The sequence below is a fragment of the Zosterops lateralis genome, assembly GCF_965231275.1.
Source record: "Zosterops lateralis genome assembly, chromosome: 13".
Taxonomy (NCBI): Eukaryota; Metazoa; Chordata; class Aves; order Passeriformes; family Zosteropidae; genus Zosterops; species Zosterops lateralis.
This window is the reverse complement of record NC_139773.1, coordinates 2479931-2504850: the sequence shown is the minus strand read 5'-3', so window position 1 is coordinate 2504850 and position 24920 is coordinate 2479931. Positions and strand designations below refer to the sequence as shown.

At 44.3% G+C, this 24920-nt stretch overlaps 1 protein-coding gene across 1 annotated transcript in view; it reads left to right on the top strand.

The window, feature by feature from the left end:
• NEO1 (neogenin 1) overlaps positions 1-24920 on the top strand; it is a gene marked incomplete at its 5' end in the record, with an annotated part of 164839 nt that overhangs the window by 80920 nt on the left and 58999 nt on the right. Inside the window, 2 exons of the mRNA XM_083871015.1 lie at positions 22665-22819; positions 23569-23689. Coding sequence (XP_083727141.1) covers positions 22665-22819; positions 23569-23689 — 276 coding nt within the window. The remainder of the gene's footprint in view (positions 1-22664; positions 22820-23568; positions 23690-24920) is intronic.

Genomic DNA, 24920 nt, shown 5'->3' with positions numbered 1-24920 from the left:
TTTCTTCTAGACCAAAGAAACTGTCATCTCTCCCCACCTAATAACAGCATGATTTTGCTTAATTTAAGTTCTTTCTGCCATTCTTGGAAATTAGTCTGGCAGTGTTTCAGACAAGAAATCCATTTTTTGGGTACTAACTGTATTTTTCTGCAGCTCTCCTTGAAGCCCTTGTTTTTTCTGACAGGTTTCACTCTGTACTGGGAGTTGTGCTCAGGCAGCCAATCTTTTTCCTTCTAATAGCATTTCCCCATGGTAGATTAGACATGGAATTCTGTGCCAAGGGGGGTGATGCCACTGCTTGGCAGTGTTAGGGCAGTGAAACTGGAGAGGTGTTCCTGTGGCTGCCTCCGGACTGTGATTTCCTGGCAGTGCCAGGTATGGGCTGGCTGAAATTTGCAGGCAGAAACAACCTGCTTTATCCACTTGTAAGTTTGACTTATGCCTGGACTCAGAGGAATGCTCTTAAAAGGTCACTTTGCTCCATGACCAGCTTTTCTGTGTCCTCTGACAAGGATACAAATCCCTACAAGCAAAGGAGTGTCTCTGGTGTGGTGCTGGCCACTGTAATATTCCTTCCGTGGCAGTGGGGATGAAATTCCTGACCATCCCTGGGGGAGAGTGCCCTCAGGTGTGTCACACTTAGGCTGTGCTCAGCTGGCAGGAAAATCCCTGAGTTTTAGTGTGGATTTGTGTAAGATACAAAGGGAGGTGATTGGGGAAAGTTTATTCCAACTGTACAGTCATCAATCCTGGGGGCTCCTGGGATTTTTTTCTATTACTTTTGGCTTATCCCCATTTTCAGTTTCAATTTTTCAGTTGGGGTAAGTGGTACCTTCAGGGCACTTACACAGATCCTATTGGTGACACTTAAGGATATCACCAGTTTCACATACCTGGAAATAGTTGAACTCTTGTGTCATAAATAAAAGGTGCTAGAGGGGCCTTCTACTGCCCTAATGTTGGGTTTAAAAAATGATTGGGATTTGTTTCCCTACATGTATCACAGAAGGACTGAATCAGGAAAATTATCTTTAACTTGACTAGAAAGGTACTAAAGAGTCCAGAATTCTACACAAATTTCTGTCCTCAGTCTCTGCATCTGCACTGTGTATCTGCGAGGTAAAGTAAAGAAGTTTCCTTAACTTTGGAAGGAAATTTTGGCTGTTCCGTTCCTGGGAGTGCTCAAGGCCAGGCTGGATGGGGCTTGGAGCAACCTGGACTAGTGGGAGGTGTCCCTGCCCTTGGCAGGGGGGAAGTTGGTCAGGAATGGGAAGGTTGGTCAAGTCCTTCCCAACCCAACCCAGTCAGTGATTCTGTGCATCTGCAAATGGGAGATTTCATGGACTCACTGGTCACACACTGAACCTTGGCCTGGTGCATCTGAGCAGTGGAAAAGAACAGGGAATGTCCAAGGGAAAGCCTGTGCCTGAGAGAGTCTCAGCCCCTTGAGCTGGACATTGCTGAATCCTGTCCACAATTGAGGCAGGGCCAGACACTGAATGGATAAAGTGTGTGTACCTCTGTGTGTTGGGGCTTTAAACACACGGGACAGGACCACTGGTAAATGTTCCTCGAACTTTTATTGTGGCATCAGCCTCATAACAGGATTTTAGACGCCTGAAGGATTGCAACAGGTCACATCTGCCAGCAGCAGCTGAAGATTTCTTTGTTACAGGTCGTTTTAAAAGTTTTGCAGCCAATAACACATTGCTAAAGCTCACAGAGAATTGTTTTAGCCAATCACTGAAAGCACACTTACACCTGCTTCAAACGATGCTTGGATGCTTTCTATTAACAGTAAACAATATTCCATTATTAAGCTTAAGGCTTGCTACTCTCTTGCTGAGCATATTTTTCTGCAGTCTTAAGGTCTATCCTAGCCAAACCCAAGACTCAGACTATTTTGCTTGCTGTAGTATTGTAACTTCTCCTACTTTCAAACTTTGCTATTGCAGCTAATTCTAAATTCTTCTGCTTTTTCTGTTTCTGAGGCTGCTTTCACAGCTTTCTGGAAGCCTTCTTACCTTTAATATTTCCCACACCTTTGTACCCAGAATATCACAGAATATGGAAGGGACATTCTTGGTTTTCCTGGGATGCAAAAGCTGCTGTCACCACAGTCCAGGCCAAGCAAGGGCAGGACATTGCCTATGGTGGAGGCAAGAATTTGGTGCCTGAAAAGTCACTTCTCTCATGGCTGTAGTGACAGTGCTGTCCCCTTGCTCTGTCTGCTGCTGCCAGGTTATTTACAACACCTGTAATGAATTGAGAGCACTGGAAAAATTTGTTTTGCTCTCCCCAGCCATGAAAGAATCTGTAGCATTTCCCTGAGATAAGAGTGGGAAGTGATGACAGCAGAACTGGGGAAACAGGTAGTTACTGTATTTAATCTGCTCAGCTTGGGAGAGCCAGAGTGGCAGTTAAATACTGGGGAGGTCATAAGTTCAGCCTTCATCTGGGCAATATTTCACATTTATGGCTGTGCCCAGTGCCCTGGGGGTTTGTGCAGGGGCTGGGACTGAGTGAGGTCACCACAGGGGCTTCCTGTGGCCTGCCTTGGTGCTGGGGTGGGGACCAGCAGCTTGGGGGCACTTTCTCTGCCTGTTGAAATATTTACTGCAGTTAATAATGAACTAGAAAATCATAAACCAAAGAGAAATTTTCATTCTCCTATAAAATTGACATGGCAGGTCTGAAGCCTCTAAAATGAATAAATCCCTGTGTTTGTGGGAGAAGAGTGAGAGCTGCTCCTTGCTGTTGTTTGTTACTGCCTTTCAGTGAGTTTTTGGAATAGCAAAAAGTCAACTTCTGAGTTGTCTAGGACAGCATTCAGTGTCTGATAGTGTATCTTAAGTATTATACACTAAATGTCTCAATGTGTTAATGTAACCAAATTTAAAAATCAAACAAGAGAAGCTTCTTTTGGGGTATCTGTAAGGATAAATCAGAGATTGCAGGTGGCAGTTGGCTGATCACGGCCTCGTTTGTGCTGCCAGAGCAAACTGGATGGAAAAAACCAAATGCTGAAGTGTTTTGATGGAATTGTCCACTTTGTGTTTTAGAAGGAAGTGCTGGAAATACTTTCAGTAGAGCTGACAAGGCTTACAGCAATGGCAAAGCTTTATTCCAGCAGAAAATAGGTATTTTGGAGTGTTGGTCCTGCAGTGTCAGGGAACAGTGATATCTGTGTTCTGTGGGCATTGGCAGGATTGCCTCACCTTGATTTCCCTGTTGCCTTTGCCCTTGCTGGGATGGGCTCTATAGTACTTTGCTCATGGCGGGTAATTATTTTAAATTTTTAATTGAAGATTTTGGCTTAAAAACTACTTGTGATTATACGTCTATTAACATATGACTGAGTATTAAAACAAAAGGAGAATGTGCCAGGATGTGTGAGGCAAGTTAAGACTTTCTTTTAAGCAAAATCAGGACAGCTGCAGAAGGAAGAGCCTGAATGTGAAGAATCCTGAGCTTGTTTTCCAGGGTTCTCTGGGGGCAGCTGCTTTGATAAAAGCTGATGCCATCCTGCCCCAGAAATTGTAGCTGTTTGCAAAGCACATTAAGTCCTGCAGCAGCAGAGTAATATGTCTGGGTAACTCTTATTTTTGCATTAAGCTTTCATTATTATTGGAAACAATTCCAGAGAAGAAATTTGAACCATCACTGAAAATTGCTCAGACCTTTCTCATACCTTCTAGATGATCTTCATCGATTTCCCTCTCTAATTAAGCTCAGTGCTGTATTTGATAATGGGCTGCCCCTCAATTAGAGATTCAGGAGATGCTGAAGCTGTCAGAGGCTCACGTGGAGGACAAAGTGTTGTCCTTTTTGGGGATCTCAGAATGTGCTGCTTGGGGAAGCTCTTGGAAGTAAAAACAGCATAGGAGTTCATAGGAGTTATTTCTTGCCCTGAGAATGTAATGAGTAATTAGTGACCTTTTTTCTGTAGTGGTGCAAACAAGGGCAGTGAATCCAGGAGTCTGGTGTGGGGAAGGTGGATGAGCTGAACTCCCTGGAATTTGGGTCTCAACCCCTGCACTTCACTGTTTGTCTGACAAAGCTTTCTGAAAGTCCTCCCTGTTGCTCCTTAGTGTAGTTTAATGTCAATGGAGTTCACAGTTTACTTGTGAATTCAGCTCACTGGGAATTCTTGCCTCTCACATTTGTGTTCAAGGCAAGCGGTGCTGGTGGGAAAGTTACAAACAGATATTCAGGTACCTGGGAGAGAAAGGACAGGGGAACATTATTTTAAGGCTACATCGCTTGCTCAGATTGTACCTGGACACCAGAAGAGCCCATCTTCAGGAGAGGTGTAATTTTTAATACTAAAGGTAAACTTCCTCAAAATGTTCTTTGCATCGTGCAGAAGTCCCACTCCTGTGTTCAAGGCTGTGACCTAATTTCTGTTCCATGGGGCTTGTGCTCAGCAGAACCTCTGCTTTACCTGCTCAGTGTCTAAATCTTGTCCTGTAGCTGGCCTGTTGTAAGTTTGCAGGTTTTTTGGTCTGTCTTGATGTTTTTCTAAGACCAGCAGGCACATTTGTCCAGCCCTTGCCACGTGAAGAGATCCTGCCATGGTTCTCAATGGGGACACCACCATTTGTTTCCTTTAGCTCTATTTCCAAAAGTCACCAATGGCCTTTGCTGGAGTTTAAAGGAGGATTCTCTGGTGGCAGTGCAGATGTTTAACATTACATGCTGGTGTCAGAGAGCAGTGAAATGTTGTAGGAGAAGCTTAGGGGAGCCCTGCCAGGCCATGATGTCTGCCTTGCTGCCCCGTTCCAGGTGGGCAGGCCCTCGGCAGCTCAGGGCTGGGAAGGTTTCCCACCTTCCCAGGGGCAGCTGCTATGTGTGCCTTGTGCTGTGCCTGTGCACAGGGATCCCTGTGGCCAGGAGAAGGCTGGGATGATCCTGGGATGATGCTGGTGGTGAGGACAGGGATCATGTCTCTCTGTCCCCAGGACCATGGAGTGTGCAGGCCCCAGATGGTCCTGCTGCAGGGGAGGCTCTTCCTCTTACAAAGTCTCGTTTCCAAAGACCTGACAAGCTTTAATCATGAGGTTCTTGTACATGAAACAGCTGGAATTCTCTGCACAGTCTGATTATGTCTGGAAAAGTTGGCTTTGTGTTACAGAGGTGCTGCAGAGCTTTCAAATAGAACATCATACATACATCATCCTTTTTTTCAAAAACAGTTACAAAACAGCCCCCAAATGGGCAGGGGTTCATGAGGACGGGGATGAGATCCTTTGGGATGAGTGTCCACAATAGAATGAAATGTAGTTTGGGAGGTAAGATCCAGAACTGCACAAGCCAGGAAGATGAGATGCACATGGAATTTAAAAAAAAACCCTCTTTGTGAGATATATGTATTTATTAAAAAAAAAAAAAAAAAACATTAGGAAAGACAAAACCAAATGATCAGTAACCCATAGCATTCACACAAATGGTTTTCCTTGTAAATGTTCTTGAGGAATCCTTGGGGATAATGAAAATGTTACTAAATTAAGCAGCAGTGTCTTAAATATCTACAATGTCGAAACTGATATTGAACTGAGGGAATTGGAAAGGCTGGTTTCTCTTTCGGCCAGAGTTTCTAATAAATGAGGATCATATTCACAGGGGTTTGAACCAGCTGCTGCTTTAGGGATCTAGGATTTAGAAATCCTTTTCCCCCAAAATGGCTTTTAAAACAGTGTAAACTGAGGCTGTGCCTTTGGCCTAGACAGGCAGTTCCAGAAAATGAAGGTTTTGCCCAAGGTTCATATTTAGGGGTGGGGTTTTTTTTTTTGGTCTCCAAAGTAAAAATGTGCTTTTTAGTTTGGAACAAGCTTTGCCCAGCTCAGGATTTACTCTGTTTGCAATGTGTTTTTCATACAATGCTGTAGGAAAGGTCAGCCCAGCTGGCTCATGGTCCCAAGTGTCTTGGATGCCTGTAAGGACTCAAGGATCCAGTAGATGCCTGTACTAGAGATAAGCTATAGGGGTTTTAATACTGCTTTTATTTCCCAGCAAAAGGAGATGACAGAATTTCAATTGCAGGCTAAAAGCTGAAAGATTCAGTAGTAATTTTTAAGTTGCACATGCCAGAGACTTCCAAGAAATGTGAATGTGTGAACTAAGCAGCTCATTAAAATGCCTTTTGCCTCTAAGTGAGACTCTTTTTATAGGAGTTGTGCCCTAAATGGTGAGTACTTTTCTCTGTGCATCAGGGTCATCCTTCCATTTTAATTGATTGAATCAAGCTCCAAGTTTAATTTTTGAGTTTATGGGATTTAATTTTTTTTTCCATTTCAGCAGAAACTTTTGCACTGTTTTCACACCACCAAATTTCGTGATGAAAACTGAGGGTGATGTTAAAGTGGAAATGCTGAGGAACACCACACATCAATCAGTCTTGAGAGAGAGCCCATACCATAAAGTGTACATAGACTTTCTTTCAAGTTAAATTTTTATGATGGTTAAGCTGACTCTCATCCAGCAGATAATTGATTTCTCTAATGGGAACCAGAATATTGCCATTACTGGATGTCTCATTATCCAAACTCTAGTCCTTGGCAGGGAAGTTTCTCCCAAAGTTGCAGAGATGAAACAATCCAGTAATTTGTGGGAAGGAGGAGGGCTCTTATCTGTGGTGGCTGATTCCCCACGCAGTCTTGCAGTTAATTAGTTTGTCTTCGTGAGGAGAATAATTTAAAGGAAAACCACGGTGGGGTTTGGGTTCCTGGAGTAAACAGGGTTTGGTTATGATGCCAGTGGAAGTTAAACACTTGCAGTGTTCTGGAGGAGATGGGAAGCCTTGGAGGCAGGTGTGAGCTGCCTAACAAAGGTGTTTTGTGCTCCTCGAGGTGCTCTCTGCAGGGGGCTGCTGGGGGCAGGCCTGGAGGGAAATGGGAACAGGATCCAAGACACTGAAGGAAACCAGGCTCAAAGTGGGCTGGTTAATGGTTAACAAAGAGCAGAATGTTATTTTTATATTGAATATTTTTCTAACCAGTCCTGAATTTTGGCAGCTCGGCAGCCTTGTTTGTTTTCAAGTGCTGACTCAAAGGTTGCATCTGTGATCTCTCTTTTTCACATCCTTAGGAGCTTAAATGTAATCTCAATATAACATCAAACAAAGCACTTTGCAGGTAAGGGTATAAATTGCTGTACTGTGGTATCTCAAAGCACCCTGTGCTCTGGAAGTGCCACTCCCCAGGTTATGTGTCTCTCACATCAGATGGTTTTAGCTTTGGTAAAGCACTTGGTTCTGTGAACAAAATTAGAATAAAAGGGGGTTTGTGCTCATCCTGAGTTACAGCACTTGGAAGGCTCCCTGGAACCTCCCCATCACTGATAGGTTCATGCACAGGATGCAAGATTGCTCAGGATTTCTCTTTCTATTGCCTGCAGTGGGTGTAGTCATGCAAGTTGCAAAACCTTCCCAAAAAGTGCTGCTTGTCTGTCAAGAGCTGGATCAGCAAGCACAAAGAGCAGTTCCCTTAGGCTGGACAATGTATATTTTCCATAGAAACATGGCAGACTGGAATGGGTTTTGTGCAGCTAATGGCACAGTTTACAAAGATTGCTCAAAAAAATGCCAGTTTTGGCAGTCTTTGGAAATAATTCTGCTTCATGTTCTGTAACTCAGTGAGCTCTGTAGTGGTTTGGAGCTCCAACCTCAAATTCTTGCTCTTTGTTTATCCTGATGGAATAATGTTCATGGAAGACCCAGGGAACCACAGGGCAGTCAGTGCCACGTCAGTGCCCAGCAGGGTCATGGAGCAGATCCTGCTGGAAACTGCAGGAAAGCACAAAGGGAAATGAGGAGGTGAGTGAGGGAAGAGCAGCAGAATCATCTTCCTGGGCTTGTGGAAAGCATCAGACCCTCCCTGGGTGATCCCAGTCTCTGGAGTCATGGATTTGGTGGATGTGAGTGAGTAGGAATTGTGGCCAACAGCTTCCCTGGGAGGGTGGGGAGGCACAGGGTGCCCAGGGAAGCTGTGCCTGCCCTGGCCCTGGCAGTGTCCAAGGCCAGGCTCAGAGGGGTTGGCACTGGCCCTTCCCCACCACCCCATGGCTCTGTGACAGGGATGGAGCTGCTGGAAGCTCAGGGAGGCTTTGTGCAAGAAAGGGAAGAACCAAAAAGGCTGAAGTAGAACTTGAAATACGTCACTTTTCTGTACTGCAAGTCTCTTTTGAGGTGAGTTTATAGCAGCTCACGGCTCTGAGAGCTGAGTCACGGCTGTGGAACAAACATTTCACTAAATTCTAATGATTTACTATAAGCTGTGTGCCATGCTTTGGGGAGAATCTTTAAAATATAATTTTGCCTTTCCTTTCCCCTTTGGGCAAATAATTTTTCTTCAGCTTTCCCTGTACATGTATAATTAATAACTTTGTTTACTGACAATGTCAACACTAACACAGCTCTGATTTATAGTGTTTATCTTTTGCCTGTTTCCTGTAGCACATCCTAAGATGCCACATAGAAAAGAAACTGTGTTTTAGGAAGGTGCTTCCAGTGATAGCAGAAGAATAAGACTTTGTGACCATCATCCTGTTATGTTCCCCTGGCTGCAGAAGAAACCATAAAGCTCAAATCATTGTGCTTTAAATAATTAGCTGAAATGTTGCTTTGCTCCTTGGGAATTTGCCTGGAGTGGGAAAGGAAAAGAACCACTGGAGGCTTAGTGGGGCTGGGGAGGAGGTTCAGTTCCCTCAGCTCAGATTTCTGGGGCTGGAGCAGCTGTGGGCTCTGTCCTTGGCACTGCCTGTGCTTTTGCTCCCAGTCACACACTCAATCTGCACGGTGCATGCTTCTTGCTCTGCTAATTTGCTTAAACGATCATTAGTGTGATTAACCATTAGAGGAGTGATTTCAGAGCTGCCGATCTCCCTGCTGCTGCTTAGATTGCAGCTGGCATGGGCCAGGCAGACACGTGGAGAATTGGGAGCAGGAGGAGCGTGGCTTTCCACAATTAACCTGTTAACTCCTGTAAAATTCCCCTGGGTGTGAGCAAGTGCTGGAGCACAAGATGAAAAAGCTTTTATGGAGCCTCTGAAGGGTGTCTGTGGGCTGCTGGTGCTGCTCCCAGAGCTCTGTCATCACATCAACCACAGTAATGTTCAACCAGGACTTGCAGTACTGGGGTAAAGGACTGTGGGTTCAAATGTTAAGCTGCTTCTCTTGGAAAACTGAAACTTGGCTTCTTTAGTTTCACATGGGATTGTAATTGTTGATTGTTGTTTTTCAGGGAAGAGAGAACATTCTTTGAAGTGCAGGAAAATGTTACGGGGTAAAGGGAATATTTGAGTTCTGGATGTGGCACTTGGGGCTGTGGTTTAGTGATGGATCTGGCAGTGCTGGGTTGATGGTGGGACTCGATGATCTTGAAGGTCATTTCCAACCTAAAGGATTCTTTGGTTTGCCTGGAACAGTTCAGATGGGTAAAACATAATTTGGAAGAATATCTTTCCCTTGCAGTGATCTGTTGTTGCACCACCTGGCCAAAAATACTATTCTAAGATATTCTTTTAGAATTATTGACCAGTGTTTTTATAGGGAGGTTCCTTTGCCTCTGTTAAAGTGGTCACTGTTTAATTTACTAATTTGAAATAGAGTACTGGAGACTCGTAGAACTTCTTAAGCTTTTAACTGTTACTAATTTGTAGTTTAAATGTGTGAATGCTCTGCAGTCTCTCTTTGAGAGAAAAAATCTTTTCTAGCATATGACAAATTTTAAATATTAAAAACTTCCTTGGATTTGAGGTCTGCACCTAATCCATAATACCTGTCTCAATTTCTTTACCTTAAGGAACCCGAAATACTGGATTTTATGTAAGAAAAAAGAACATTACTGGAGTCTCTGCTTTCCTGAATTCCCATTCTGAATTCCTGCTGCTGTCACTGGCCTCATGTGCTGGGCCAGGCTTCAACATGAGCGATTGTAAAGGCAAATTTGTACCTCTGCAGTGTGGGAAGATTCCACCTTCAGTAATCCTGGAAAGCTGAAAGATTAATTAGAAGATTTTTGTGCAGTTAATGGAACAGTTTACAAAGATTGCTCCAAGTTTATTTTGTATCTTTCTGTACTCTGGTGGTTAGAATCCACTTAAAAGTAACAAAAACGTGCAAGAGAAATGAGAATCTCTTTTGGTGGAGCAGCCCAGGAGCTCCTGTTGGATGGTGACACCCAGGCAGGGCGTGGTGGCCCAGGGACAGGGAATGCTGCAGGATCCCATTTCTGGCAGTGTCCAGGGGCAGATGGCTGAGGGGATTTAAGTAAAGTTGTTATTTCCCCTGAGTAATGTCTCGTTCTCCAGGCAGATTGGGGTTTCCTCAGTGCTTTCTCCATTATTTATGAATCCCCCATGGATTTCTTTTCTTTAGTCCGTTTTCCTCTCCCACTCCCCCACGTAAACATCTTGTATCCCCCTCATCCCATGGCTCTAAGAACAGCACCTTTTTTCTTAATTTTGTGCCAATCTGTTAAATTTCTGTGTTTTTTTCTTTTCCCTGCTTGCATGGGAAAGGCTGAGCCAGTCCACCCTTATTCCAGGCATGTTTATCTGGGCCTTTATTGAGTCCTTTGAGTTGTTTCTTTTCAGGCTGCAGAGTCTTGTTTGCTGGTTCCTTACATGGAAGCTATTATTGAAGTGGGTTGTAATTAAGGTTATTTTTGGGATTTGTAAATTAGAAGGGACTTTGATGTGAAGATGGGCCTGCATTCACTGAGCTGGAAAGGAATTGGAATTGATGTGTAAAGCCAGGCTGCAGAATTTGTGTCATTACAAGACAAAAACATGGAAAAACAGTAACTCTCTATATTTTCTTTTGAACTTGATCAGGAAAAAGTGGGTTTTTTTCTAGTGCCAGGTTGCGCCTGGATATGGCAGCAGCTATTGGTGAACATCAGAGAGGCTTAGTTGATCCCATAAATTATTTTTACTGTTCCCATCCCTAGTTTGTCTTTTCCCCAAATGATCTGAGGCAATCTGTATTCAGTGAACTAACAGCTTAATATTTGAACTGATTTTAAAATGCGTGTCCTTCCTGGCCTTTGGAGCTCCTCAGTCTGCAGCACACAAATTAACCCCCCCACTGTGAGGGCTGCACTGGGAAATATTCAAAGATATGGGATGTCAAGGATTGCTGTCTTTAATTTGTCAGGTCCTCTTTCCCTTCTTATGGGATGGAGTTAGGAAATTCTTAAATATGTGTTCTCCTGCTGTTTCTCCCCAGGATCTCACTGCCTTTTGCACTGCACAAACTTCACAGTGCTCCTTTATTGAGAAAATATTCAATATTTGATATTTTTCCTTATACAGGGGATAGTCCCATGATTTATTTATAATGCTCGGTTCAAATCCATATTTATTCCTGTTTTGGTATTCAGCTGCATGGCACCTGAATCATTCATAACCACTAATGAATGTATTTTTGCTCTCTGCTGAAATGAAGTGGCATTGAATCCATTTAAAAAATTGACTGGGACACAGAAAAATTAAGAGGAAATGTATCCAGCTGTTTTAGTGCCCAGTGTGAGACACTTCAGCATTGATTTTTCAGAATGTGCATCCCATAATCTGTCCCTTCAGAGCTGTGACTGCTCTGGAGAAGGGGCTGATGGGCCACAGTCACCTCTCAAATACTGGATTTGCTCCAGAAACGTTCACCCAATCCCAGCAGAGAGGGAGGACTGGGGAAGGACTGGGATTGCAGGGCACTGTCACATCCAGGACCATTCATTTGCAAGCCTGCAGTCCCTCTCTGCTTTCCAGGCATCTCTCTGTCATCGTTGACAAAGTCAGCAGTTTCATTAATAATATTTTTTTACTCTAATTATTATTTTTTACTCTTCACATATCAAAATTATTTGAACAGTTGTAAACTTAGGATTTGAGTTTTTTGAAAGACTCAAGGAAGAAAATAACGGTGGAAAGTGTGGCATATTTGACATTTTTGTCCAGTTATAAAGCACTTCTTACCAAGGTTTTTGAGTGTCATTCTGGGTGGAGGCAGGACTTGGCCCTGTATCCACCTTGTATATCCATATTTATCCAGAATAAACATCCCTAAATCCTGAAGTAACTCTTGATTGTTCAATGATTTCAACAGTGCTGCAGTCCCAGGGTAGGTGGAGGGTCCCTGGTGAGGTTTTGTTTGGAGGGATCTAAACAGACACGAGAGGCACCATGCCGGGAACTGGGATTGAGGGTTTTGCCTGGAAATAGCTGGAAATGGGAGAAAAAAAGCCCCAAAGGCTCTGGGCCTTGTCGTGCTCAGGGCTGTCTGAGGCCTCTTCTCCAGCTCAGCTTTGTATGGAAAATTAGGGCTCTGGAATTCAATAAAAATTTCATTGCCTTTGGCGCTGCTGTAAGAAGTTTAAATTTTGATGAGCGTTCTTGTTATTCAGATGTTTCCATGGTACTTGGAGTAGATTCAGGGTCAAACAGGCGAGATTTCTCCTAGAAGGGCTGGGGAAGGAGAGCTTAGTAAAACAGAGAAATAATGAATGTAACAGTTTTACATTATTGATATCTAGATTAAGGTTTTTACTTCTAAAAATCACCCGAGAAGTTGCTTGGAAAGGCTCGCTTCGAATGATAATCAGTAATACCCTGTGATAAAGCATCAAGTGAGCTCTGCTTTAGTGTGTTACAGTTGATAAGCTTTTCCATGTCATCTGGTTCTCATTTCCATACAGAAATCTCTTTTGTCATCTGTTCTTTGTCTGAGTTCCTCCTTAATTGAGGAGTTCACCCTGAGAGCAGCAGGTTAATCCCAGCCCCTGCCTCTGCAGGTTTTCCGAGATGTCCTCCCACAGAGGGTGGGCTCAGTCTGAGCAAGAAGGAAATCAATCTTAGGTGTCTGTGGTCATGGAGGGGTTTTACTGGGAGCACTGGAGGGAGCTGAGAAGTGCAGAAGGTATTGAAGCCAAAACTCTCCCACAGATGGAGGAATCTGTAAATTTGTATATCTTTAGTCCACAGGTGGTTTGAGTTTTCACTTGTGTGTTCCCCTGTTGTTGGCAAAACATCACAATTCAGGTTAGTGCAGCACACACACTCACTGGTGGGGCCAAATACTCTTGAGGCAAACTCACAGAACAGCTGGGGTTGGAAGTGAGCTCTGGAGACCATTCAGGATCATCCAGGTGGGTTTGGGATGTCTCCAGACAGGGAGACTCCACGCCCTCCTGGGCAGCTGCTCCAGGGTTCTGAAAGCAGCTCTTCCTCACAGTGAGGTGGAACTTTTGATTTAATTTTTATGCCCATTGTGTCACATCCTGTTGCTGAATACCTCTGAGAAGTGTTACGGAAGCAGCTTTGGACAGAGGTCGGTGCTTGATCCCTGCAGGGAATGGCTGAGGGAGCTCTGGCACATCTTCCCCTGAGTTCAGAGTGGGTAAGGATTCCTTCACACAGCCCTGATCCGTGGGGATGCTGTGGGTTGGAGCAGCACACACTTGATGTCCATCATCCTGAGCCACACAGGAATTCCTTCTGCTGTTCCTACTCCTGCTCCTGCACCTCTCTGGAAGCCCTGGTGTGCCTGTCCCCCAGGAGCAGCCCTTCCCTGGCAGCACAGGCCAAGGGGGTGGGTTGTGTGTGTTTGTATGGGCACAGGGCTTCTCCAGCCCCAGCTTCCCTCACTCCTCTGTTCTGATGGAGCTCAGCACCATCGTGACATTGAGGGTCCATCCCTGCCCAGGCCTCGTCAGCCTCTGCCCAAACATCAACACTCCCAACCCCACACCAGAGGTAATGGCCTTGGAATCATGGAAAACGTGGAGAATTCAAGCTCAAACCTAAAATTTATCAGGGTCTCAGGGCTGTAAACTGATGGCCATTCCAAGGTGGTCACATCCATCACCACCATCAGCATTTAGTTTTGTAGAGGGGGGATCTGTGTCATAGAAGTTAACTAAAAATAAAATAGTTTGAGGAAGGTTACCAAAAACACAAAGCAAAGGCAGAACCAAAGGGATTAAACAAATACTGGGCACATGATGTTTATGTTCATAGTGAGTGCCCAACACCAGGGAGGAGTTACACTGGAAAGAGAAAAAGCACCTTCAAACCTCCCCAGAGATCTCCTAAGGACAAGGGAAAGGAATTATTATTCTCCTGTTTATTTGCAAGTAAATTAATACAAAACTTTCAGTCATTTGCTAATAACACACAAATCTTGTGATATTTTTTCCAAGGCTGTCAGAGCTGGGACATCTGCCAGGGACAGCACAAGGTCAGCACATGATGGAGTGTGAGGAGAAAGGGGTGAGAAGATGGCCTGAAGCAGAAAAGTGAATCCCTGCTGTCTCTGTTCCCTGCAACATTGGAGACTTTTGTCTTAAATTGGATTTTATCTTTGCAAATAGAGAGGGAGGCTGTACCTGAACTTGCAGTGTTAGTAAAATCTATTTCAGAGCAAACCCTTGAAGTGAACAGTGAGGAATCATCAGGACCAGATGGTCTTCACTCCACATTTCTCGAGGAGCTGAAGTGTGAAATCCTGAGTTCCCAGGAGTGCTGTGTAACCTAGCACCTAAATCAGCAGACTGAAAAAAATCAGACTAAGGAGGTTTGGTCAGTGTGACATGAGGGTTTTAGAAGCCCTTTGGGGGAGATCTGGGAAACTGTGGGTGAGTTAATCTGATGTTTGGACCTGTTAAAATTACAAAAACTAATATAAAATACAGTGTTGATAGATGGTCAAATCCATCCATGTGTATTCTGTGTGGAAAAAAGCCACATTTTGCTATGGAGAACCTTCTGCAGGATGTTGCCCTTCCTTCCCCAGAACCTTTCTGACAGTGTCACTCACTGAGAGCCTCAAACACCAGTGCTGGCAGTCAGAGTGAATTCCCTCCTGCAGGAAAAAGGGAATTCATTAATTGTTTAATAGGAAATTAGAGAAGGAATCAGGTGTTTTTATCTGTGGAGCTGAGTCTGCGCTGCACAGTGTGGAAAAGGGGATTTGGGGTGTTGTGAGTTCTTTGGGGTTGAGGAAACAAATGGTGCTGGTGAAGAACCTTGGGAACACCTTGTGATGTGAGGAACATCCAGGTGATTAAATGGCAGTGGAGTTCAGTGCACTGCACATGAATTATACAGAGAAATGCAGCTCTGCCAGTTTCTGTAACAGCAATGGTCTCTGACCTGGGGCTTGGCATGGCTGTGAAATACTGAAGTTGGAAGTTGTGGGTCTTTGGAAAATGCAAGATCTTAAAAACCAAATGAAATTGTAGGAATTGGTAGGAAAGGAACAGGCACCTGAGCAGAAAAATCGTTATGGGACTGTCTAAATCTGTGCCGGTCCTGGATATCAAATGGGGTGAGTGATTCTTCTTCCCTCCTCTCTTAAACACAGCAACGCTCTTCAGTGTAGTAAAGCCAGAGCAGGTGTAGGATGTGACAGGGACCATGGAGGAGGTGTAAGATGTAGCTGGGATCACGGAGGGGTTTGGATTGGGCCTTTACAGCTCATCCAGTTCCACCCCTGCCCTGGACAGGGACACCTTCCACTGTCCCAGAGTGCTCAGGGCTGTGTCCAAACCAGTTCTGTTCTGTAAATCACAAGTGCTTTGTGGGGAGCAGGATGGAAAGGAATGCTTGTTTTTCTTCATTGGGAAAAACCAAGAGACATCCTGTAGTTGACTGACTCCAAAACACAAAAAAGTTGGTAATTTTCTCTGGAGGTGTCTCATGGAGCTCACCCTTGTGAGCTTTAGGGCTGCTGAAGGCTCACCTGGAGCCAGAAAGCAACTTTTTAAAGGCAAAATCTAACCAGGAACAGAGAACGCAAAGGTATCTCCTCTTAGGAAATCCCTCAGCCAGGGATTCCTCAATGCTGGGAGAATATCCAGAGATATTTTGCTTTTCTTATTTTCTTCTGTTCCTTCTGGGACACCTGGCCTTGGCTGCTGGGTGATGTTGTATCCCTGGACATTTCCTGCTCCTGAGGAGCCTCTGAGGATGGATTTGGGGGCTGAGGCACAGCAGGCACCACCTCTGCAGCAGGTGCCTGTTGGCTCTGTGGCCGAGCAGGGCAGTCAGGAGGGACATTGCTCACACTGGATTTGTGCACACAGGGTTAAGGGGAGTGGGGGATGCTGGGCCAGCCTTTCCACAGGTTTCTTGCCAATTTGCAGTTGGTGTCTGAACAGGGCTGGGACTGATAAGGCAAGTGAAAAACCCAGGAAGAAAACTCCTGCTCACGTACAGGATGCTCCGAGAGCTCGCTTTGTGTGTGTGCACCCAGAGAACTTCCCAGGAAATTCCATTTGTGGATCTGTGTCCATGAGCTCTGCCTGCCATCCAAATGGCTATGCCAGGCTGGAGCCCACAGCTTTCCACAGGAGCCTTGCTGGGGGTGAGGCTGCTGCACACAGATAGCTCCTGCATGGCTGTGTTCAGGCTCCTTCATGGCTTTGTTCAGGGACTGTTGAGTTTTACTGCTGCTCATGCTGGGGAGGGATCCCATTTCCATCCCAACAAGCAAGAGTGAGCAATTAATTGTTTGGAGCATTATCTTAGGATAGGACAGGGATGGAGATGTTCGTCCTGTGTCATTCCTCCTGCACAGGAATGATCCATAGAGATACAGATATACACACACACTAATTTCCTTTCTGCAGCACTGAGCATTTCTTTGTTAAGCTCCTGTTTGAAGTGTCCAGTTCCATGGCTGCATAATCCTGCCTTTGCTCAAATAACAGATTCCAGCTCTTCCATTTTTCTTTTGGAGCCAATTTTCTGAGTCATTGATCATTTTCATTGCTCTCTTGTAAATCAGAATTCATGTTTTCCTTCAAATATGGGGCTCCAGTATCACAGTCACTGCGGGGGTTGGGGTGTGTTGAGGGGAGGGAGCTGCTGCCAGACTCCTCATGGGCACTTCTTCCATCCCAGTGTGATACTGGGACTCCTGTCCAGTTTGTGAGAAAATCCCTGTTTCCCAGGCCTTTTTCTGTGAACTTTAGTGCTATTACTTTCTATTCCATAAACCTACAATATATTATTTCTTACTACAAAAGACCCACATATGTTAAATTACAGTATGAGTTTTTTACTCTCTCTAATTCATCAATATAATTTTACTTTATGTTTGTTCTGTACTATTCACGCTTATCTGGTTGTCCTGGCACGGAATATTGGGTTTTAGTTTCTGTCTCTGGAATGTTTATTTGGGGGCTGGTCTGTGGAGCGTGGATCATATTTAGCAATTTCTGAATGAGAGCTTTTCACTGTAACTGTAAAATAGTTATTCTAATCCAGCCCTGCCCTTCTGCCACCACTGGAACCAGCTCTCCATGGAGCTGGGCTTTGGCATTTGCCAAGGAAACTGTAAAGCTCTGAACAGTCCAAAGGACAAAACCTGGGCCATCAAATGCTCATTTGGGGTTATTCCAGTGCTGAGCAGAGGTTAACGAGGTCACTGGAGAAGGCAAACCAGGCCCCTCTCTCTGCTTTGGCTGGTGAAAAAGTGGAGAAGATTCCCACCAGTTGGGATGCCCCCACTTCTCCCTAAGGACATCGGCTTTAATTTTCTAAAATAGATATAAAAAATAACCATTTACTACATTAGAGAATGTCACTGCCACCGAAGCTGTTCATAAACTGCAACTCTGGTTCTGCTGCAAAAAATTGCTGTAGTAGTTTACATTTTTATAACCTTTTTGTGTCTTGGTATGCTGATTTTGGTACATTAATTTGACACTTTTCTGTGTTTCTCTAGAGGAACTCTTTCTGTCAGCTTGTGTTTGCTTTGCAAATTTTGTAGCTGCATATTAAGTGTGTTTTAAGGACATCACAGCCAAGCTCAGGGGTTGGGAAGAATTTGTCTTGTCTACAACATAGTTTTGGGGTTTAAATCTCTTTTTTTCCCCCCGAGTATTATCCGTATACTTCTGCTGTTTTTTAAGGAAGAATGTTATGAGTTCCCATTTTCATTTAAAGTGTAAATTCCTTTTTTTTTCTAAGGATATATTTGAAGAAGACCAACCAATTTATACAACTAACTCATGGCATTAAAAGATAATAATCAAAATACTTTGCTATCAAACATCAATTTAAGCTTTTTTTTTTCTGTGTCCTGGAGGAGGGACAGGAGGGGATGGATTAATAGGGTGATGGTCATTGCAGTTTGATCCTTCTTAGAAACAAAATTGCAGTTGTGAAAATTGCATTTAACTTTATAATGATTCTAATAGGATTTGAAGCATATCCTAATGGAATAGGTTGTTATCCCTCGAGGAGGAAATAAAATCCCTGTGGATTTCAGGCTGATATGAAATGGACTTTATGGTAAAATGTCCATTTTAAATACTGCTGGTAATCCAGATTTGTAACTGTAGTACAAGCTAGGGATTGTGCCCCCAGGATCCCTCAAAATGGGTTATAAATGGGACTGGCCAGGAATGCTGCAGTCAGGATTATTTGAGATACACTGTGAAAATGTGCCCACTCTGCTTAGTTTGTGTTTGTGCTCCTTGGGCTGTGGAGAAGCTTCTGGAATGAGCAAATGCTTTTGTCAGGGATGGCTGGAGACACAGTCCATGTCTGTTTGGTCATGGACAAAAGTGTGGGAGGAAAGGGATGAGGAGGAGTGGCAGGAACTGGGATTTCACTGGCTGACCTTGGAAAACACACTCCTCTTTTCTAGGGATTGAGAGCATGTGGCTGAGGAAGCAGAAATGGTACTTCAGGGTTGTGCTCGACATTTCCAGTTTGGAAATTCAGCCCTCTGCCTGCTTTGGGCTGTTACTGAAGGTCCAACACTGCTTCAGGAACAGCCCTGGAAATGTTCCTGTCCCTGGAAGTGCCCAAAGCTGGGTTGGGTGGGGCTCGGAGCACCGTGGTCCAGGGGAACGTGTCCCTGCCCATGGCACTGGATGGGCTTTGAGGTCCCTTCCTACCCAAACAAGTCATGGGTTCTGTGACTTGGGAGTGCTTGGAACCACTGGTCAGCCCTGTTCATTTGGGGTTTGTTGGATGCTGTGCTTGCATCAACAGCTGATTTATTAATGCTTTTTGGAAAGAGAATAAGTCTTTTAAAAGGATCTTTACAACCTGGGTGTCTTTGTGTGCAGAGAGACCATTGCTGTGCTCTTCCTGTACAGCAGAGCTCCAGAGCACTGGAATTCATTTCTATTTCCTTCTGGTTGCTTGTACATGTGGAATGGATCCATGTCCAGCATCCATTCCTGTTTCCACATCACCTTGGGTGCAATTCCTGTTGCGTGTGTGGAGTTTCACAGCTCTTCCCATCCTTTTAGAGCTATTGGCTTTAAAATCATCCTATTTTTCAAATATTTCACCTTCATTGGGATGCAGCTTAGAAGTTTGAATCAACTGCTGCTGTAGGTTAGATTAGGTTTTTTTCTTAATCTTTTGATCACTGTTGTGATCAAAATATTTTCTTCAATCTCCAAAAGGGTGGCAGGGCTCCCTGGGGGGTGTGAAATTCTGTTCAAGCATTTTGCTTTTTCAGGAGTTGTTCTTTGCTGACATGAAGAGGGGGCTGAACTGCCAAGTTGTCTTTGAAGTTTAATTGTGTGTTTGGGAACAGAGCACAAGATCTTCCCTTACAAATCTGGTTTTCTGTGGTAATTGGCTCATTTGCTCACTGGTTATCAATTGAACTTCTCTACCACAAACATCTGTACTTGCATTGTGTTAATGCTAAACACTGACATAGTTAAACCCGAAGAGTGTGTTTGAAAGCCATTTATTAATTCATTAACTGGGAAGTAATTGATAAAGTGAGCACTCCTCATGTTATTATCCCTTTGTGAGCAGCTTGGCATTTGCTCCATGAGCCAGAAAAGCAAAGTCACTTTGAAATGTAGTGTGTTTCAAATTCTTAATCTCCTAAATCAAAAGTAATTGAGAGTAGGTAGGAGAATAATATCTACTTCTACTTCATTTTTGTGTCAAAAAAATCCTGACTCTTACAATTCAAATTTAATGCCTTTTTCTGGATGATGTCCCAAACTGGAGCAATATCGACTGCCAAAGATATTTGAGTTCTTTCCAAATGTCTTCATTATGAGCTAAACATTAGTTGAGAACGCAGAGTCAGAACTTTCCTGTGGTACAGTTTGGGTGTTCAGTTCTTCCCTGTGAGGGTGGGCAGGCCCTGGCACAGGGTGCCCAGAGCAGCTGTAGCTGCCCCTGGATCCCTGGCAGTGTCCAAGGCCAGGCTGGACAGGGCTTGGAACATCCTGGGACAGTGGGAGATGTCCCTTCCCTGGGATGAAATGACCTTCAGGGAACTGTCCAGCCCAAACCAGGCTGGGATTCCATCATGATTTTTTCGCATAAGTTTTTATGCTTTTCACAGTGACTGTTGTTGACTTGTGTCTCTTTGTGTTCCTCTGACAAGATTCATGTGGCTAAGGAATTAAAACTCACCTGTAATGAATGTTTTGGAAATGGAAGCTTTGTACATTCATGGAAAAACAACTTTTCCAGTTCTTGCATTCCCTTTTTTCAACTCTGTGAGCACTGCAGGAATCGATCCGTGCGTGTGAATAGAGCCGGAGACAGAGATGGAAGGGAAGTGAGAGCATCAACTATTGATCAGGCAGGCTGAACAAAATGAGTCATTAGTTAAAAAGGGCTAACGATGAGCGGGCAATGATCGTCCCAGGCTGGCAGGGGATGATGCATGTGAGAAGGGCAGAGCCATGGATTGGGTGAGGGATTTGCTGCAGTGCTGCCATGGTATTTATGCCATTTTTCAAGGCACTGCCGAGACACGGCTGAAATTGCATGTAAATGATTGAAACTCCACAGGCTGCAGAGATGGATTCGGGCTGGAGCACATCCAGGGGGTTGTGAGGAATTGTCACAGCAGAACAAAGCAAACATGACTTGTTGAGCCGCCCAAAATAAGGCTGGGATAGGGAAAGGGAGGGAGCAGTAGCACAGCTTGTAATAAATAACAGTGCTGAGCATAAATACCAGGGAGGAATAAAAATCATTTTCATAGAGAATAAATTACAGCAATTTGGTGGCAAATAAAATCAGAAGAGAGTTTTCAAATGTCAGGGTTGCATATGGTGGTGGGAGCCATCAGAGAGTAAGCACAGAAATATCTGAACCTTTTAAAGGTGGAATTTATGGTGTGTTTGGTGAATTTTTGGGAAGCTGATATGAAATGGATGTCTGAATTCACAGGCAGCTGGGCTTGGCCCCATCCAGCTTTTTGCTGCTGTGTGAATTTGAGCAATGAATGTAAAGCTTTGTGTAGGTTTGCACCCTTACCTGAGAGTTAAACCAGCTTTTTACTCTAAAGTATTTCCATTTACTAATGTTCCCTTTATTCATTTATAATCCAAAACATGAGGGGGGTTGAGGGAACTGCTCACCTCCAGCTGTTTTTGGAAGTATTAAATCCACCTACAAACCTTTGGGATCATTTCAGAGGAAGGAGTAAAACATGACCTAGGATTCCTTATCCACAGACCCAAATAAAGCCCTTTGAGAGGCCAAGTGTATAAATTGTTTGTCTAAACCCTGTGGCCCTTCCATATTGACTTTCTTTGCTAAATATTAAAGGGCAAAAGGCTGCTTTGGGCTTTCCTGGAAAACCAACAATCGGAGCTGCTGACACAAGTAGGAGAATTGCCCTGTGCTGGGAGTGTAGTAAACACAAATAAACAGGTGGGTGTTCTCTAAAGAGGATACTCAAGGAGTACAGTGCCTGTAGGGCTTGGTGCTGCTGAGCCAGATGAGTGCACAGGCCCTGGATGTAACTAGGGGCTTCATGGAGGCTCCTGTGCGAGAAATCATGACATGTCTATGTACCAGTCACTTGGGGCTGGTGTCTCCAAAAACCTGTATCTCAGAGTTTGTGTGATTTTAAATGTATTGGATTGAATTAATCTCACTCAGAGCACTTAAGGACATTTAAAAGGCAGCCAAGAGCCAGAGTAACACCTTTGGTGCATGTTGTAAGTGAAGAACTTCTGTTCTTCATAGAATTTGTGTTCAGAGCTTCTGCTCTACTGTGTTGTAAATACACAGCTCCCCTCCTGTATATCCATGGAATCTCATTACTGTGGTACAAAGTCTCCTGGCTGCTCTTGGACATCCTGTTTCCTTGGCTTCCACAGGCCAGAGAAGAAACTCCTGGGCTCAGTGCAGCACTCTGTGTTTGGTAACCTCAATTCCTCCTCGAGGAACATGAGGCCATGGTGCCCTGGGGAGGTTTCATCTCAGTTATGTGTCCATTCATTTTTAAAAGTACTTTTTGATATAATTGTAGCTTCTGTTTTCCTATTGACTCGGACTCCCCGGGGTTTGACTTTGCAGTTTATACACCTCAGTTCCATTTCTTCTTTCATGTAGTCTCAACTCCCAATTGTCTGGATCCCAGGATGGTTTGGGTTGGAGGGGACCTTATAGATCATGTCATTCCCAGCCCTCTGCTGTGGGCAATGACACCTTCCACTGGACCAGGCTGCTCCAAGCCTCATCCAGCCTGGCCCAAATGTGATTCTGGAGGAATTCCCAGCTTGTGTCAGTGTCTGTCAAACCTGAGCTGCAAATCGCTGCACACCCGAGTCCCCAGTCCATCTCCTGGTGTTGAGCTGAGTGTGTGTGGGCTGTCAGGTCTCCTTCTCTGTGTGTAACATCATCTTCTTGTCTTTCTTCTTTTTCACCTGAAGTTCCCCCCACGTTCCTGAAGCGCCCTGGGAACATCTACGCCCACGAGTCCATGGACATCGTGTTTGAGTGCGAGGTGACCGGGAAACCGACACCCACCATCAAATGGGTCAAGAACGGGGACATGGTCATCCCCAGTGACTACTTCAAAATCGTGGTAAGTGCACTGTCCACCGTGCAGCTTTTAAAGCCCTTGGCCTGTCAGTTCTCCCACACATAGTCATGGGAATTGGGTTCTTCTATGGAACCTGCTTCCTGCTTTTGTCCTGTTGTTGTTTGGAGCCTGGAAGAGAAAGTTTCTTGAATCCCTTTAATGTATATTGCTTATATTGGAAGAGCTGATGTCCTTATAGCTTGGACTTTCCAGGAGAGTCAGGCAGGCACAATGTCATAGTACGAGCTCACCACAACCGCTGGCTGTGTGTGCTGCACTCTGTGCTCCATAAAAATTCCAATTTCAAGCAGGATCTGAAGTAGAAATATAACAGCTGTGGATGGTGAGTTTGGCACAGGAGTGCTTCTGCAGGGAGATGTTAGATGCAGTGAAAGGCATTATTGAGACATAGTTGAGAGATGAGTGGCTGTGTAATTGGGTGTACCTGGGTTGTGGGGCTGAGAGATTCAGTCAGGGCCCAAAATACCACCAGAACAGCTGGGGAAATATTAGCTACTGCTACATGATGCTAGACAATGATAGCCATTAATGAGAGCTTCTGCTGCTTTTTGATTCCCTAGAACAGGAGGATTCAATGCAGGGGAGGGGAAATTTGGGAACTCCACACAGATTTTTCCCAGTTGCTGTCAGAAGTTTCTCCTGCCTCCTCAACAATAACATGCTGTGCTGACACCACTGTTTGGGCAATTGCAGCCCATTTCTAAGTGTTGTTTTCTCCCTTTGCTTCTCAGAAAGAACATAACCTGCAAGTTTTGGGGCTGGTGAAGTCTGATGAAGGATTCTATCAATGCATTGCAGAAAATGATGTTGGAAATGCACAGGCTGGAGCCCAGCTGATAATACTTGACCTTGGTAAGATAAACTGTGACAGCAGAGAGCCAAAACTGGGGAGGCAGCATACCAAGGGACCTTTCCACATGGTGGGTTCTGTCAATAGCTCAGCTAGAGCAGGGTGATGTTTTAAAGCTCATGTGAGTGATCCAGTGTTGTTTTCTGTACACTTAGTGAGGAGAATTGAAGGAATTCTACAGGATCCATCCTGTATTTTGAATAATACTTGCTCTGATAATAAAACATGGTCAGACATGTTGCATGCTGAGGTTTACAAGCAATAGCAGAATACCCAAAATGAAAACAGTCACTAAAATCACGAGCCTGGAAAAGAAGCACTTATGGAGCACACCCTAAATCACATATTTTATATCGAAGTCATTCCAGTGTCAGAAGCTTTTTTTTCTGCTTTGAGTGTAAAAAATAGTGAACTCTTACTCTTGCAAACTGCAGCTGCACATCTGGTGAGTTACAGCTGCAGTTTAAGGTAAATATTTGTGCCTGTGCTCCAGTCAGTGGAACTCCTGCCAGTGCTCCCCATCCAGTGTCCTGCATTGCATGGCTGGGGTGGCAAAGCAGAACAATTGGTGATAGGATTAAAGACCCCAAAAAAGAGGTACTGCAAATATCATCACTAAGGCATCAGCTTGTTTTGCTCTTTCAGGTCACACAGTTCTGAAAAATAATTTCTAAGAGCCCAAGGAAGAAAACCTCTAGTACAGAGGATGAGGGGAGACAAGTCAGACAGAAAAAGACTAAAACGATACCTGGGGGGACTTTGTGTTGTGTTTTTGGAGGGGGATTGTTTTAAATTCTAATTTCTTTCTTATTTGGATGGAGAGAATTTAGGAGAAACAGTCTTGGCCATGGCTGGAGGTTTGATGGAACTTGACACCTTGAACAGTGAATCTGCTGTCCCTGGGTTTGGTGTCCAGTGTGCAGAGAGTAAACTTAGGAATGAGCCACAAAGAGAGATTTCCCATTTATTTCCCAGTTGTTTTGTAGAGTAGCTGTGCACTTATGACTTCCTCTGAATTCCTGTTTGGATCTGGGTGTGTTTCACTGCTGGCTGAGGAGCCACAGGTACTCCCCACAATGATTTGAGGAATGCAGGGTGCCCTCTCCTGGAGTCAGGAGCTTTAATGCCATGGAGCTGTGGGATTCCAGCCTCGGAGCAGTGTCAGGAGTCTGCACCCAGCACTGCCCTGCTGTCATCAGATTGCCAGAAAAATTATTAAAAGTAATTTAATTT